At 38.3% G+C, this 14,539-nt stretch overlaps 1 protein-coding gene across 8 annotated transcripts in view; it reads right to left on the reverse strand.

The window, feature by feature from the left end:
• Positions 1-747: 747 nt before the first annotated feature.
• The window catches only part of CYRIB (CYFIP related Rac1 interactor B), a 144,894-nt gene continuing 131,102 nt past the window's right edge, over positions 748-14,539 (reverse strand). For 7 of the 8 annotated variants that reach the window (XM_058564935.1, XM_058564938.1, XM_058564941.1 and 4 more), the window contains 7 exons: positions 13,972-14,108; positions 12,443-12,520; positions 10,303-10,419; positions 9,307-9,386; positions 7,924-8,050; positions 6,410-6,480; positions 748-1,485 (listed from right to left, as the gene is read on the reverse strand). In XM_058564935.1, the coding sequence (XP_058420918.1) occupies positions 1,422-1,485; positions 6,410-6,480; positions 7,924-8,050; positions 9,307-9,386; positions 10,303-10,419; positions 12,443-12,520; positions 13,972-14,108 (674 nt within the window). In that variant the 3' untranslated portion in view covers positions 748-1,421. The remainder of the gene's footprint in view (positions 1,486-6,409; positions 6,481-7,923; positions 8,051-9,306; positions 9,387-10,302; positions 10,420-12,442; positions 12,521-13,971; positions 14,109-14,539) is intronic. The other variant, XM_058564940.1, reaches the window with a different exon arrangement.

Below are 14,539 nucleotides of genomic sequence, written 5' to 3' on the forward strand. Positions count from 1 at the left end.
CATCGCATGCAACAATCTAAGCAGCTGAGCCTGGCTGGAGGGCAGGCTATGAAGGCCAAGAGCATGACACGAAGCCCAGAGAGGTCAGCTGGGATTCTGTCATGAAGGGCTGTGGGAGTCACGATCTGGCACTATTAAGCCAGAAGGTTCTGATGGAAGCCTCCGGGATTCTCTTCCAGAGTTAACCCTTTTAACTGTGTCACAGCTCAGATACATTTCTCATTAAAACACCAGCATGGTTGGACTAAACCACCTTTAAGCGGCTTCTCCCAATCATGACATTTAGATTTCACAATTAAGGTTTTATGATCTTAAAATAAACACGCTAGTTTTCTACCACTAGTGAGATCGGGGACTTGAATCTCTCCTGGGAAGTCCCTCTTATACTCACTCTCCTCCCAGTATTAAGAGCTGTTCTTCCTTCCACACTCTTTGCTTCATGTTGCTACCCTCTCACTTCTGGGAAATGTGAATCAAGCAAGTGGGCAGTTTTCCTTCTATGACTACATCCATACAAGACTAAATCAAGAATAAAAGTCAAGTTAATGACAAGATCACTGGTCTTACTGCAATTAGCAAGAATTTTAAAAGCAGTTAAAACTGTGTACATAATAATGACGAAAAATACTATTAAAAAGACAGCTTGTCCCTAAAAGGAGGCAAAATTATGTAATGTGTATACATAAAAATAGACATGGGGAAAGCTTTAGAAGCCTAAAAATAAAACATCAGTAAACCAAGCCACACTTAGAAAAATGAAAGCTGATTTTTATTTTATCATCAACAGCCATTCTTTAAACATGAACATGCATACGTAATATTCTACGCACACATCACAGTTTTTAACGTTAGTTAATAAAGGTTAAACACACAACATACATCCTTACAAAAAAAGTCAAAATGCAAACTTAAAACTTTAAACAAAAGTCTTACTAATTTAAAAAAAGTTTGTGTTGGGTACCATTTGTACAACACAGTTAATTTAAACATTTTCATTTTGGCTGCACATGAAAAAAGCGGCAGTAGAAAATAAAGTCATTGAGGGTTTTTAAATAGCAGAATAGGCAGTTTTGCCATGCAGGAGAAGCAATATTAAATATTAGTTTTCAAAAAAAATCCACATTTAAAAATATTTAGTTCAAGTCACAGAATTTTTCTCAGTAGAGACCCCAATGCAATGCATAATTAGCTGCCTTAGATGGCCCGTTTGAAAGGACAATGTCCCTTCAGAGTATAACTTTACTGATTTTGGCACAGAAAAGAAGTCTTAAGAACAAGAACATGATTAAAAAAGGGAGGAGGAACGGAGGACAGAAATACAAAGCAAGAGTAAATGAGAGAGGAATTGCAATCCCTAAAAACTGTGCATTCCCAGTCACTGCAGAACTGTCTGTCCACAGCAGGCGCTTCTTCCAGAACTGCTATTGTAGCATGGATTTAATTTGCTTGGAGGTAGTCTCATCATTCAAATGTTTTGTTGTGTACCTAAAAGTAAAAAAAACATCGATTTTAAGGAATTAAAAAAACAAAGCATTACCTGCATTGAGTTCTAAATTACCATGAGATGAGCAACTGGCCAGGCAAACCTTCTCTCTCAACATTCGCCTCATTCCAGCTTGAACTCTGTTCAGGTTCTGCCCAGCTTATCCTCCCCACCGCCTTTTAAACAGAACATCCAACAGCTGTTAACTTAGCTGTTGAACTACCTTGCTGAACGGATCTGGTTAAATTCTAAAGTAAACATGAGCTGTGACTTCTCACTCCCAGGAAAGTAACTGTTACATCCCAGGAGTCGGCAAACTGGCCTGTGGGCCAATCCAGCCCACTACCTATTTTTGTATGGCTTGTGAGCTAAGCATATTTTTACATTTTTAAATGGCTGGGGGGAAAAAAATCAAACCAATAATAATATTTCATGTTAACATGGAAATTATATGAAATTCAAATTTCAGTGTTTATATAAAAAGTTTTACTGGGACACAGCCATGCTGATTCATTTAAGTATTTTCTATGGTTACCTTCTTGCAACAATGGCAGAGTTGACTAGCTATGACAGAAACCATGTGGCCCACAAGGCCTAAAACATTTGCTTACTCTCTGGCCCTTTTCAGAAAAGTTGGCTGACCCCTGTTGTATTCTGTATTTAAGACAGCTCAGCTATTTCAGCTGTAACTGTCACATCCCAAAATGTTTCACTTCTCTCAGTGCCTTATTTTTAGGCAGAGGTGTTTTGCTATAAGTATATAAATCCAAATTAAGAACCCAAAAACGAATCACTAAGAGTGATTATTATTTTACGAGAAGATTCACCATAGGATTCCTTTACATCGCAGAAATTCAATAAGCAAGGCTCTATGTCAGGCACTGTTCTGGAGCTTACAACCTAGCAGAGAAAAAGACGATAATATACTAATACTACAGAAGGGGTTAACCTAGGAGCAAAGTACTAGGTGGGGCCACAGAGACCAGGAAAGACCAGGTCACATGGACACTGGCGGCCACAGTGAGGAGTCTGGAGATTATTCTAAGTGCAGTGAAAGCCAGTGGAGAATATGAAGTAGGGGAATGTTGTGTGATTTCATTTACATTTTGAAAGGATCACTCTGGCTGTTGAGGGAGAACTGTAGGGCACAGAAGGAGAAGCAGAGGGACCAACCAGGGACTATCATAAGGGTCTAAGTGAGAGATGACCAAGGCTTGGACCAGATGAGCAGCAATGGAAATAGGTGCTCAAATGCTTGACTGTGGGATATATTTCGGAGATAATTCAGACAGAACTTAATGCTGGTCTGGTTAATTTGGCTTATAAGAATTTCACATATAATCTTTAAGGAATATCATTTTAAGCAGGTACACACAGATGGCCTTTCTGCGTTAAATAAATTAAAACTCAATTCTTGTTAGGTTCATTTCAAATCAATTTTAAAAATTGAAGCAAGTACCTATACTCAAGCAAATCTTTGGACAGATTGCTTATTAAGTATCTGATATACTCTCTAAATTTTACTTAGAAGTCACTTCCAAACTGTTCCCACGTTACTGAATGGATCCCAGAGCGCCTGGCACGTAGAGGTGCTCAGCAAGTATCTGCGGCAGGGAGACAAGAGGGTAAGCAGCCAGGCTGGGATAACAACCCGTACAGGAACATTTACATTAAGTGCAGGCGCTACAGCAAAGACTTAACCTCTGTTCCAGCTCCCTAGTGCAGAGAAAGTACACACAGCTACACATGATCCTACTGATGCCAGGAAATAAGAATTTTCAACATCCATCTCTTCATTCCTGTTTCCCCCCCTCTTCTTTATACAACTGGATAATGGAAAGAGCCAAATAATGGGCACAGCAAAATTTCTACCACAGAGTACGTAAAAGTATTACTAATCAGCAAGGTACTGTGACACTCCAAAGTTGTGAGTGCTTTTCTCTCTACTACGGCACAAGTTCTCACTCCTTCCATGGGATGTGATCATGAGCTTCCACAGTTCTCAGATCCTTCCCCGGACAGAGCCAATGGAGAGGTCAAGGCATCACCACATTCTCCACCACGAAAAGGCCAGTAACCTCTGATGTGTGTGAAAGTAACGTATGAAGGTGTAGAGCAGTATTTCACTGTGTGCACAAAACCAAGTCCTTTTCCCAGGGCATGTGACTTTTCTACTGAAGAAAAACAACTATTATTTACCTTTACTCTTAAATTTAATTAAGAAGGCAATTATCTAGCACTGAACTTTAGCTCCAAGCTCTAGCTCTCTCCCTCTTTCTCTCTTATGCTCAAAGGTATTTGGCTCCATTTCTCCACCTGTAAAATGTAGACCAGACTTGTGGCTTTCTCATAATCACATAAGCTGGAGTTTCTATAATCACTACAGAAAAGCATTCAAAATAAATAATATATAGACATGCAATTATACTCTCATTTGGTTATTAACTGTTGGCTCTGAGGAAAACGATGGAGTGAGCATCTCTAGTAAATTGGCTACTCACAAAAAAAATAATAATAATTCAGCAAAAAGGTATTCCATTTTGTAGAGGTGTAAATAACAACACTTGCACAGCACTTTTGGGATTACAAACTGCTTTCTTAACAATATCTCCTTTGCTCTGAGTGAAGCATATTAAGGGCTAGGTTGACTTAATTGAAGCAGGGTTTCTCAAAGCATCAGCATTATCTACATCAGCAAGGGAGTTCGTTTAAAATGAAGGTGCCTGAGCCCCACCCCAGATCTAATGAAGACTTTCTGGAGGCAGTGACCTGGGAATGTGCATTTTTCATATCCACCCAGGTGATTCCAAAGCACACTGAAGCTCAACTGCACAGCAAACCTAAGGCTCAACAGTGTGACGTCACGTATTTGGGAGTTCAAGAATGAAATCCTGAATTTGAAAACAGACTCCAACATTTACTAGCTGTATCATCTTTAGTTTCTCAAGAGCTTAAGGTAACTCTTTTGCACAATGGAGACACCTTCAACATCCCATTCCCACACCCACCTCACAGAGCTGTGGTGAAGATTAAAGTCCTATATATAAAATTGCATTGTGCATCTACAGTGATATAAAAATGTTACTAATTATAACCACTACTCCATAGCATCAAGTAAAATGATTAACCTTACAGAACTTCCTAGGCGAAAAAATAAGAAGCAGACACAGAATATTGTCACCACGAATACAAACAGTTGAAGAGCTGTCGCTGCAATAAACTTGCATTTTCTAATTTCCATTATATATTTGAAAAGAAAACTTAACGGAAGTGACGGTGGTTCTTGTCTCACTGGTACTTTTCTTCCCCTCTCCCACAAACACAGCTTACTGTGTGGGAGCCCTCAACTCCATCACTCACTCATTGCCACTGCCCTCTTCTGCCCTAATTCTAGATTAAAAGAGACAGAACTCTCTTTAACTCTGAAAAATAAAAGTAAACTCTGGGTTTTTAAATAAAAGTTTTAAGTATAGTCCCTTCAAGGCAAAGAAATAATACTAAAACCTCCTAAACCTCAATTATCTCTTAGTTTTTAGAAAAGATTTCCTGTCACTTGCTGGCTTCAGGGATGTAACCAATCCAAAAGAAAACAGCCTGGGAGAAAAATCAGGCTGACTGGACACAGGTAGTTTTCAGAAAGGGACCAAGTAGGAAAGATGCATACCACAATAAATACTGGTAAAACCAATGAAGTTTGCATTGCAAAACCTCAAGAGTAACAAATTCCAAAAACAACACTTATGGTTGAAATAGTTTGACATTTTAAGAATTTTTAATCGCTTTATTATGTTCCTTAATCTTTCTGATGTACATTTAGCATAGATCTCCTTTCAGGCAATCACTGCTTATAGAATACTTTTCATAACCTTAATAAAATCATTTGCTGGTTCCACTCAGCTGAAATGACGCAGCCTAGGTTTCGCTTTATGACATACCAGGTGTGACTAAGTATTCAAGAGGAATACAATCTGTTTTGCTCACAAAATATGTGCGGAATGTAATATTGAATTGGAAATCATTTCATTCTGTTCTATAAACTACAAAGCACTGCAATGAAAAGCAAAGACATCCTGTGACCTCAAAAAGTCACTATATAAATATTTCTGTGTTCATATAAATTTTGTGCTTAAGCCCCAGATAATCAAGCAACGAGCAAATCATCTTTTGTGTTAGGGAATTATACTACCAATTAAATCTCTGTAGTCAAGATGTTATAATGTACTGAGATTTTCATTTAAAAATATTCCTGCATTCTTAGCTTTAGTAAATCAAATAAGTCTAAGCTGAGAGAAGATCTCAAATAATGACTGACTGCTTTATTTTCATTATAAGAAATATAGGAAATACACAAAAATAATAGAAATCTGCATTTGTGAACACAGAAATGTAATTACACTATATTAAGGGAAGAGAGCTAGTTGTAAAACAGTTTGTATGGTATTATTTTGTAAAAAGATAACTATCATATAGACCTATGACTATCTGTTAAGTGTAAAGAAAAAACCTCTAAAAGTATATATACCAAAATGTTAATAGTGGTTTATTTCACAATAGTGCGATTACATGATTTCTTTCTTTTTCTTTAAATTTTCCTGTGTTCACTGAATTTTATTTATAATTAGCATGTATTACATTCATTAAAAAATAAAAAATAATAAGCACCTCTGCTTTAAGAGGGGCAAAAAATGAAAGCCAAATCTTCAGGAAAGAAATAAAACTGCTATTCTCATTTGTACACACACTCTCTCTCTCTTCATTATAAAAATACTGTAACCAACATTTGAAAGCAAGATTACCAATAAGCAAAACGAGATCTTCACATTTCTAACTTGAACATTTATATTCATATCCTTTGTGCTATTCACATTTTGAAGCATTTTCTTACACATATTTTTCCTATATGTATGTACATGTACATATACACACCTGAGAGCATTGAGAAGACCTTCTACACTATTAGGAGGCTGGTCCTTAAGAACTTTGATACAACCTTTCATCTAAGGAGAAAAGGAAACCAAAAAGGTGAAACATCTCTTTTTTCATCTAACATTCACTTTCGAAATAGTAATACTTAAACTAGCACCACAACTATGGAACTCATAAGAAATTACCCATTGGAAATGTCAAAATTATTATTCTTAGAACAGGAAAAAAAAATCTACCCAAGTGTTATTATTTTCGGTTTGTCAGTCAAACAAAACTTCTTGAGAACCAAATCAGTCAAAGTGAAGCACCAGCCACACTAATCAGAAAACTAAGGGTCAGCTATGGGAAGACTTCCTGGAAAAGACGTTGAGTAACCTTTTAAAGGATGGAATGGACATGCTGGCAAGGAAAAGAGGTAGATGGATGCCATGACAAAAATAATAAAGTATATCACACACAGAGGACAGAATTCTGCAGGGCTGAAGTGACTCGCATAGCGGAGTTTACAGAGGGCCTTGAAAGCCAGGAGGACTCATTTGGAACTGATGGGCATGGCAGCAGGAAACAGGCTATTGAAAAAGGGAACAACTCAATGAAGATGGTATGTAAAGAAGATGAGCCCAATTACTGTGAAAAAGCAGAGCATAGTAGAGATATCACAGGCTTTGGAAGCCACGGAGATGTGGGTTCAAAATCCTACTCTACCATTCACTAGCAACTATACTACTTAACTTCCCTAAACTTTAGTTTCTCTATTAGTACCAGGGAGATAACATCTACATCCTAGGAGTATTTTCAGAGTTAAATGAGAGAACAAATGTAAAATTCCTGGGACACAGCAATCACTCAATAAATGTTAACACATTTCTCTTCACATAGGATGGATATGAATGAGGGCAGGAAGACTGGCTGGCAATCAGTAATCTACCTACGAAATGCTAAGAGCCTGAACTAGCTGTGAAAGGGAAACTGGGAGACAATTCTCACCAAACACTGGTTATAATTCTGATGAAACAGACGTGAGAGGGTGAGGGGAGAAATGACAAAACAGAGAAACCCAGGCTATAACCACAAATTATTCTGATTAGGGGGAGGAGGGAAAATACGTGGTCTTCAACATTTTTCACTGGAGCACCTCTACTGATTTTTAATACACATTTTTGTTTGAAATGGCCTTTGGCCAACAGAAAGAAAGGAGACAATAAAAAAAAATTTCATATGTCTGATTATCTATTTATGCTGCCAAATATGCAGAAGGACCAGTTATGAGTATGAGGTTTCCCTACATGGAGATACCCTGAAAAATAATATATTTATCCTTCAATCATTCTAGTGCAGCTGTATATAGCCCGTAAGAAATACTGCAAGAGAGTAGGGGAGACCAAAATCCACCATTATCACAAACTATAAAACTGAGTTCTGTAACAGAGTGCAGCCTGCCAGCTCTTTAAATAAAAGCCTATGATTTCTATTTATGAAAATTATTGGGAATTATATGAAAAAAAATAACTTACATCAATTTTTGAAGTTTTGGCAAATGCTCCCACTGGATGTACATGATCATAGAGTATTATGACACCAACCATTACCCTCAAGCAGAATGACACTGTCTCTTCATTTGTAAATCTGCTTCTGTATTCCCTGGAGGGTAGAAAGGATGGATGGATGAAGCACATCACAAACTAATGAGCTGATTCAACTCTCAGTTGATGCTGAAAGACATAGCCTGTTGATCTCTAAAAGGGATGCTAACATTATGCACCTCCCCTTCTTTGCAATGAGATTTCCAGAGAAATGAGGTGGGTGGAAGTTATAATTTACATATTGTGGTCTCTATACGCACCTGAATACGTTACCCCTTCTGCTTGCAGGGATCAGACAATTTTAGAGAAATCAAAAGTAGCCCCAAAGTACAAGTTTGGGGATGGGTGCTTTGTAAAGGCTGTTATCACCACTACGATGAAAAAAGTCACTAGCTTAACAGAGCCAGTACGTTTGCTATCTAGGGGCTAACTTGATCTAAACATGTTATTGTATTCCTGAATTTTAATTTGCTAAAATTCAATCATATTCTTCTTTCATTTGGGAAAAAAGAAATAGAACTTTTGTCTATAGAGAAGGCAGCATGGCATAGCAGAAAGAGTCCAGAACCAGGATGGAGACATCCAGGCACATGTGTGGGGTCGGCCACTGTGCATAAGTCCCTCCATTTCCCAGGACATCATCCCCTAAATGAGAATGATGATGATCATGAGTAGCTGCCCTCTTACTTCATAAGGTTTTCCAATAAAATGATGTATATCATAGTGCTTTGGAAAATAAAAAGCTCCACAAAAACAAAAATCATCTAGTAAAACCATATATTATTTGGGAATCCAGGAGGGATTCTTTCTGCCTGCTGTCAGGAAAAAGCAGCCAGAAAACTTCGTGGTACACATCATAAATAGCTTGAGAGAGAGGAGAAACCCAGAAGAGAATTCAAGTTAGTGTTGAAAAAAACTGAAGACTGAGAACCGATGCTGAGAGAAAGGGATAAGAAGAGTGACTGCAGCTCTCTAGCAAACAGACAAGGTCCTTTACTGAAAAGGAAGAGAGTGGTTATGAGAAGCATAACCAAAAGAGCTTTCAAGCTCATCCCCTACCCCCCAAAAAGCACCACAAAACCCCCATTCTGAAGAGTGTAAGTTAGTCTGACTAGTGTGAGGCACCTGAAAACCAACTGTTCTTTATACTTAACCAGAAGTTACATTAAGCTGCCAAAACTATTTTAATTTTTTCATATGTTAACACTGGATAGTTGGGATATACTTAATTTCCACCTTCAAATATGACATATTCATACCTAGACAACCATTTCAAAAGGAATGTTAAAGTGAAAAAGATCAGCTAATACTCACGGTGTTTCAAGCATGACTCTGCATACACTAGCCATGGTACTTAGACAATCTGTGGTATTTTCTATTGGTAAATTTTTATTCTGTAAAAGTGTATGGAGAACAAAAAAAAGTAAAAGTGACCAACAGTTATTACTTAAGCATAATTTAAAACCCAACATAATATGAAAAATTAGCAACTTTAAAATCTAGTTCCTACTTTCAATTTTGTAAAATATGCACTAGATTCTAGGGACTGTTCTAAGCTCTGGGATACAGCTATGATCAAGATAGCCATGATCCTGTTCTCCCAAGAGGCACTTACATTCTAGCTGGGTGGAAACAATCACAATATGCAGACTGGGCCTCCCAGGCATCAGGTATGTGGATTTTATCCTAAGGGTACTGGGAAGTCACTGTAAACATTTTAAGCAGACAAGGAAGGGAATGTGGTTTATGCTTTAAGAAGATTACTTGGCTGCTCTTTGGAGAAAAGACTAGAGTGGGGCAAGAGTGGAAGAAATAACAGTCAGAACATGAATGCAATAATCCAGGTAAAAGAATGATGGGCTGATCTGGAGAGGTAGCAAGAGAGGGGTTAAGTTTTCAGATTCAGGGTGTATTTTGGAGGGAGAGCCAATAAGACTGAGGAAGTGGATGTAGGGGGTGAGATAAAGAAAAGAATTTAGGATGATAACCCTTAAGTTATTTGCTTGTACAGCCTTACTATTAGTTGAGATAGGAAAGACTGGAGAAAGGGTAGTGTTGGGAAAAAAAATCAAGACTTCAGTTTGGTCATGATACTGCTGAGGTGTCAACAATGCATCCAAAGAGACTGCAAATGGGCAGGCAGATATGCACACATGGGTGTCGGGGAAGGGACAGGACTCAGTGTATACACTGGGGAGTCTATCAGCTTAGGGATGGTATTTAAAAGTCATGGGACTTGCTGAGGTCATCATGTCTGCAGACAGGCAGAAGAGCAGCAACGCAAAGAACAACGTCCTAGACAACGCTTACCTCAGATACAAATTTTGTTGTGGCATCACTTAAGGTTTTCAGCATTGGGGTTGCCTCAGCATAAAACAAAGACATTCGATTTGCCAATTCATTATTTACTTCATTTTCTCCTTCTGCCTGTGTGGAAAATAAGAGTACTTGGCATCAGTTCATAAATTATCAAATGTAATAACATTTATAAAAGAACCTAGGCAGACTGCCTTTCTCATTAATGCTTGTTAAATTAATCTACTAAATACTCTTATATGTTAGACCCTCAAGTACACATAATACTTAAATATTCCTCAAAAACAAAAAAAATAAAAATGACATTAAGCAATTTTTAAAAGATTAATCTTTAAAACTATTTTAAATGATATTAAGCAATTAAATAAAACCTTGATGGGCTACTACTGTATACAAGGGATTGTTCTAGATGCTATGGAAGATAGGAAGATGACTGACAGTGCACTTGCCTCCACTGGGAACACACAAGAACCCACACAGCATCCACAACAACATGCTAAGAGATAATGACTGGAAAGGGGGGTGACACAGAGACTAAGTTAGACTGGAAGAAACTAAAATGGACTCATAGAAGGGTTAGGGTTTTGCAGGTGATGATGGGCAGGTATACAAGGTATTCCAACCAGTCAGGAGGAAGAGCATGTTTTCCAACGCCTGGGTAGAATGTAATTCCACGCAATTCAACGTATTCAGTGTAATAAGGGGCAGCAACTAGTGAAAGATAAGGTTGGAAACGAAGATTAGGGTCAGACTGTAGCTTAGGTTCGTATTTTTCTTCTGTGTAACGGGGAGCCACTTAGAGTGTGAGAAGAAAGGAATGACAATTAAGTCAATTTTCTAAAGAAACTTAACTGATGATAGTGGGCAGCCTGTACCAAAAAGTAAAAAAGACTGTAGGTCAGAAAATGAGTTCTACTGCTATAGAATGATTGCCAAAAAGAGAACGAAAACTAGGCTCTCCACTGGGACAGAAGTAAGAGATAAAAAGGAGGACAGGGAAGAGATTTCAGAGATATTTAAATTATGATGACTGGATTTCCCTATAATTTTTGAAGGTGAAAGACAGTACAAAGAAGACTTTAATGTCTTCGGCCTTGAGTGATAGAAGGATGGCTGTAACAGAGGATTGGGTGTTTTGCTTTTATTTTATATGGTGGATATAAAAAGACAGGTGATAAGGTGAGCCTCACAGCAGGACTTGGTCTATGCGAAACCAAACTGATGCAAATAACAGAGGCTTCATGGAGGAGAAATCCTTCCTCCAACCCAGGGCCTGTCTTAGAGAAACCACTTCAGAAAATATTTTTTCAATAAAAAAAAAACATGAACAGTCTCCTCTGGTACTTTTTTTAACCTCCTATGCCACTTATCACTCCTTGCATGTTTATATAGTATTTCTTTATTAAACTATCTTCTTGAGGCTAGGGCTGATCCTAGAAATTTCTCTATTTTTTCACACCAATTAGCATGATACAGGTCCTCAAAATACCTAGAGAAAAAGATAATACTTTCTCCATATTTAAGGTTTTACTTATGGCATTTGACTCCTTGGAGGTAGAAAAGGCTATTAAACAGCTTAGATAAGAAGTCAAGAGGCTAACAAGCCTAAAGATATCAGAAGAGACACTATTCTAGACAAGGAACAGGCACAGAGGACATTTTCTCAAACAGCCAGACTGGGAGCAGAAGTGCTCCAAGTCCATGACCTTGCTCTCCCCTCTTGCCAACATTAGTACTTCTCCTATCCCAGGTCAATTTCTCTCCAGGATTCTTCCATTCTAAGAATATGGGGACAAAAAACTCATAACCACTAATTCACAAAATTTTTGTGCAGTTAAAATGAGAATACAAAGAGAAATTTTCTAAGTATCAATGTTATACAGACAAAAAGCAATTTTATTGAAGTAGTCCTGGGAATTTAAGGGACTGAGTGGAAAAACAGGTAAACACCATACGGTTTACTACATTTTGCTCTTTCTTCCCACAGCTGTGGTTGCCCATAATTACTAACTTTATTACTAGCTTTAACTTTATCTGAATGAATGAACGAATGAATAGAAAAATAAAAGAATAAACTGAACAAATTAAGAGCTGAATTATTATCACCACCCCTTAATTCAAAGCATTAACTTACTGGAACATTATTAATCCTCATACGACTCAATGTTCTTCTATAATAGCTGAAATCATTCTGTATGGCAGGATTTGTCATCTAAAGAAGACATTTATGAAAGGAAAAGGTATTATGTACTAAACAATAGTGTAAAAACTAAGTGAAAAATCTATTAAATACAGTTTTAACCAGTTAAATAACATTTCCTAATTTGTAATACCACTTTAAGAACTAAAACTGGGGGGACCAGACCAGCAGCATAGTGGATAAGTTCACACGCTCTGCTTCAGAGGCCCGGGGGTTTGCAGTCCGGATCCTAGGTGCAGACCTACTTATCGCTCATCAAGCCATGCTGAGGCGGCATTCCACAAAGAAGACCTACAACTCTACAGCTAATACACAACTATGCCCTGGGGCCTCAGGGAGAAAAAAGAAAAAAAAAAGAACTAAAACTGGTATCATCTAAGAAGGCTCTCTGCACTTAAATTATATAACATTACTCAGTCCTTAATGAACATATAAAAACTGTGCAGATTGTTTTTTAGTCACAGTCAGTATACTTTCCTTCTTCTTTTCAATCATTTCCAGGAATGTGGGAGGCACTAGTTTTGAATTATTACAATATAAGTATGTATATATAGTCAATAGGGCAATTGAACAGACTAAAATTTTATATACAAGTGATTTGTGTACAAAGTATTAATAAGAGAAAAACTGTCTATGATATAATCATAAAATGTTGGAGTTAAGAATTCAGCTCTTAGCTCCTGATATGAAATCTAGTGTTTGTTTCTTTACACTCACTCCTTCTAAGAAAAGGATGTTTACAGGTAGATAGATAGGAAGGGAGAGAGCTGGAGACGGAGAGGTAGAGAGGGAGAGGGAAAGGGGGGGGGGCGGAGGGAGAAAGGGGTGGGGAGGGGAGAGGGAGGGAGAGGGGGAGGGGAGAGGGAGGGAGAGGGGGAGGGGGGAAGGAGAGAGGGGTGAGGAGGGAGGGAGAGCATGGGAGAGAAATAGCTTAACATTTTTTTTTTTTTTTAATTTTTTCCCCCAAAGCCCCAGCAGATAGTTGTATGTCACAGCTGCACATCCTTCTAGTTGCTGTATGTGGGACGCGGCCTCAGCATGGCCAGAGAAGCGGTGCGTCAGTGCATGCCCAGGATCTGAACGCGGGCCGCCAGCAGCGGAGCGCACGCACTCAACCGCTAAGCCACGGGGCCGGCCCATAGCTTAACATTTTTATATAAAAGAATGTTGGGAAAAAATTGGGGACGAGCAGAAAAGAAAAAAATATTAGAAAAGTTCAACACTCTTGTTTCAGAGATGATTTTTAAAACAAAGTTAAATGAAGACTGAATATTGGGTAATTTGCTATATGTTATGCATATATCAATAGACCTGCATAATTTTTAAATCCAGTTTTCCATTTTTGTTAAGGATCAGCAGACATCATTTAAACACGTTTCAACAAGGTCTCCAGGCATTTCCTCCTAGTGCACATTGAAAGTCTCCTGATTTTCATAACAACCAGGGCCAGCAGAAAATCTTACCTTGAGTTCATCAAACCGGAGTGTAAAGTGAAGAATTTCTGCAAACTGTTTAGCAAGAGCCTGCTCTCGCTCTAGATGCTGGGTGGGCGAGTATGGGGTACTTGTCAAGGCTCCCAGAAGACCCCTTAATGCTGCTTCTGAAAAAAAAGATAAAAATGTTAAGTGGTCTGTATCTCTCTGATATTTGTTTATTAAAAAGAGAGCAATTCTGGGGCCAGCCCGGTGGCACAAGAGATTAAGTGCGCACGCTCCGCTGCGGCGGCCCAGGGTTCGCGGGTTCGGATCCTGGGCGCGCACCGACGCACCGCTTGTTGAGCCATGCTGTAGTGGCGTCCCATATAAAGTAGAGGAAGATGGGCATGGATGTTTGTCCAGGGCCAGTCTTCCTCAAGAAAAAAGGGGAGGATTGGCATCAGATGTCAGCTCAGGGCTAGTCCTCTTCACAAAAAAAAAATAAAAAATAAAAAGAGAGCAATTTATAAATGTTATAATTTTAATTCCCATAAAAGCAAGACCTCTTTAAAACCCACATTAGCTAAATATAATCACTCAAATTGAACACTGTTTA

Source organism: Diceros bicornis, chromosome 21 (genome assembly GCF_020826845.1).
Source record: "Diceros bicornis minor isolate mBicDic1 chromosome 21, mDicBic1.mat.cur, whole genome shotgun sequence".
Taxonomy (NCBI): domain Eukaryota; kingdom Metazoa; phylum Chordata; class Mammalia; order Perissodactyla; family Rhinocerotidae; genus Diceros; species Diceros bicornis.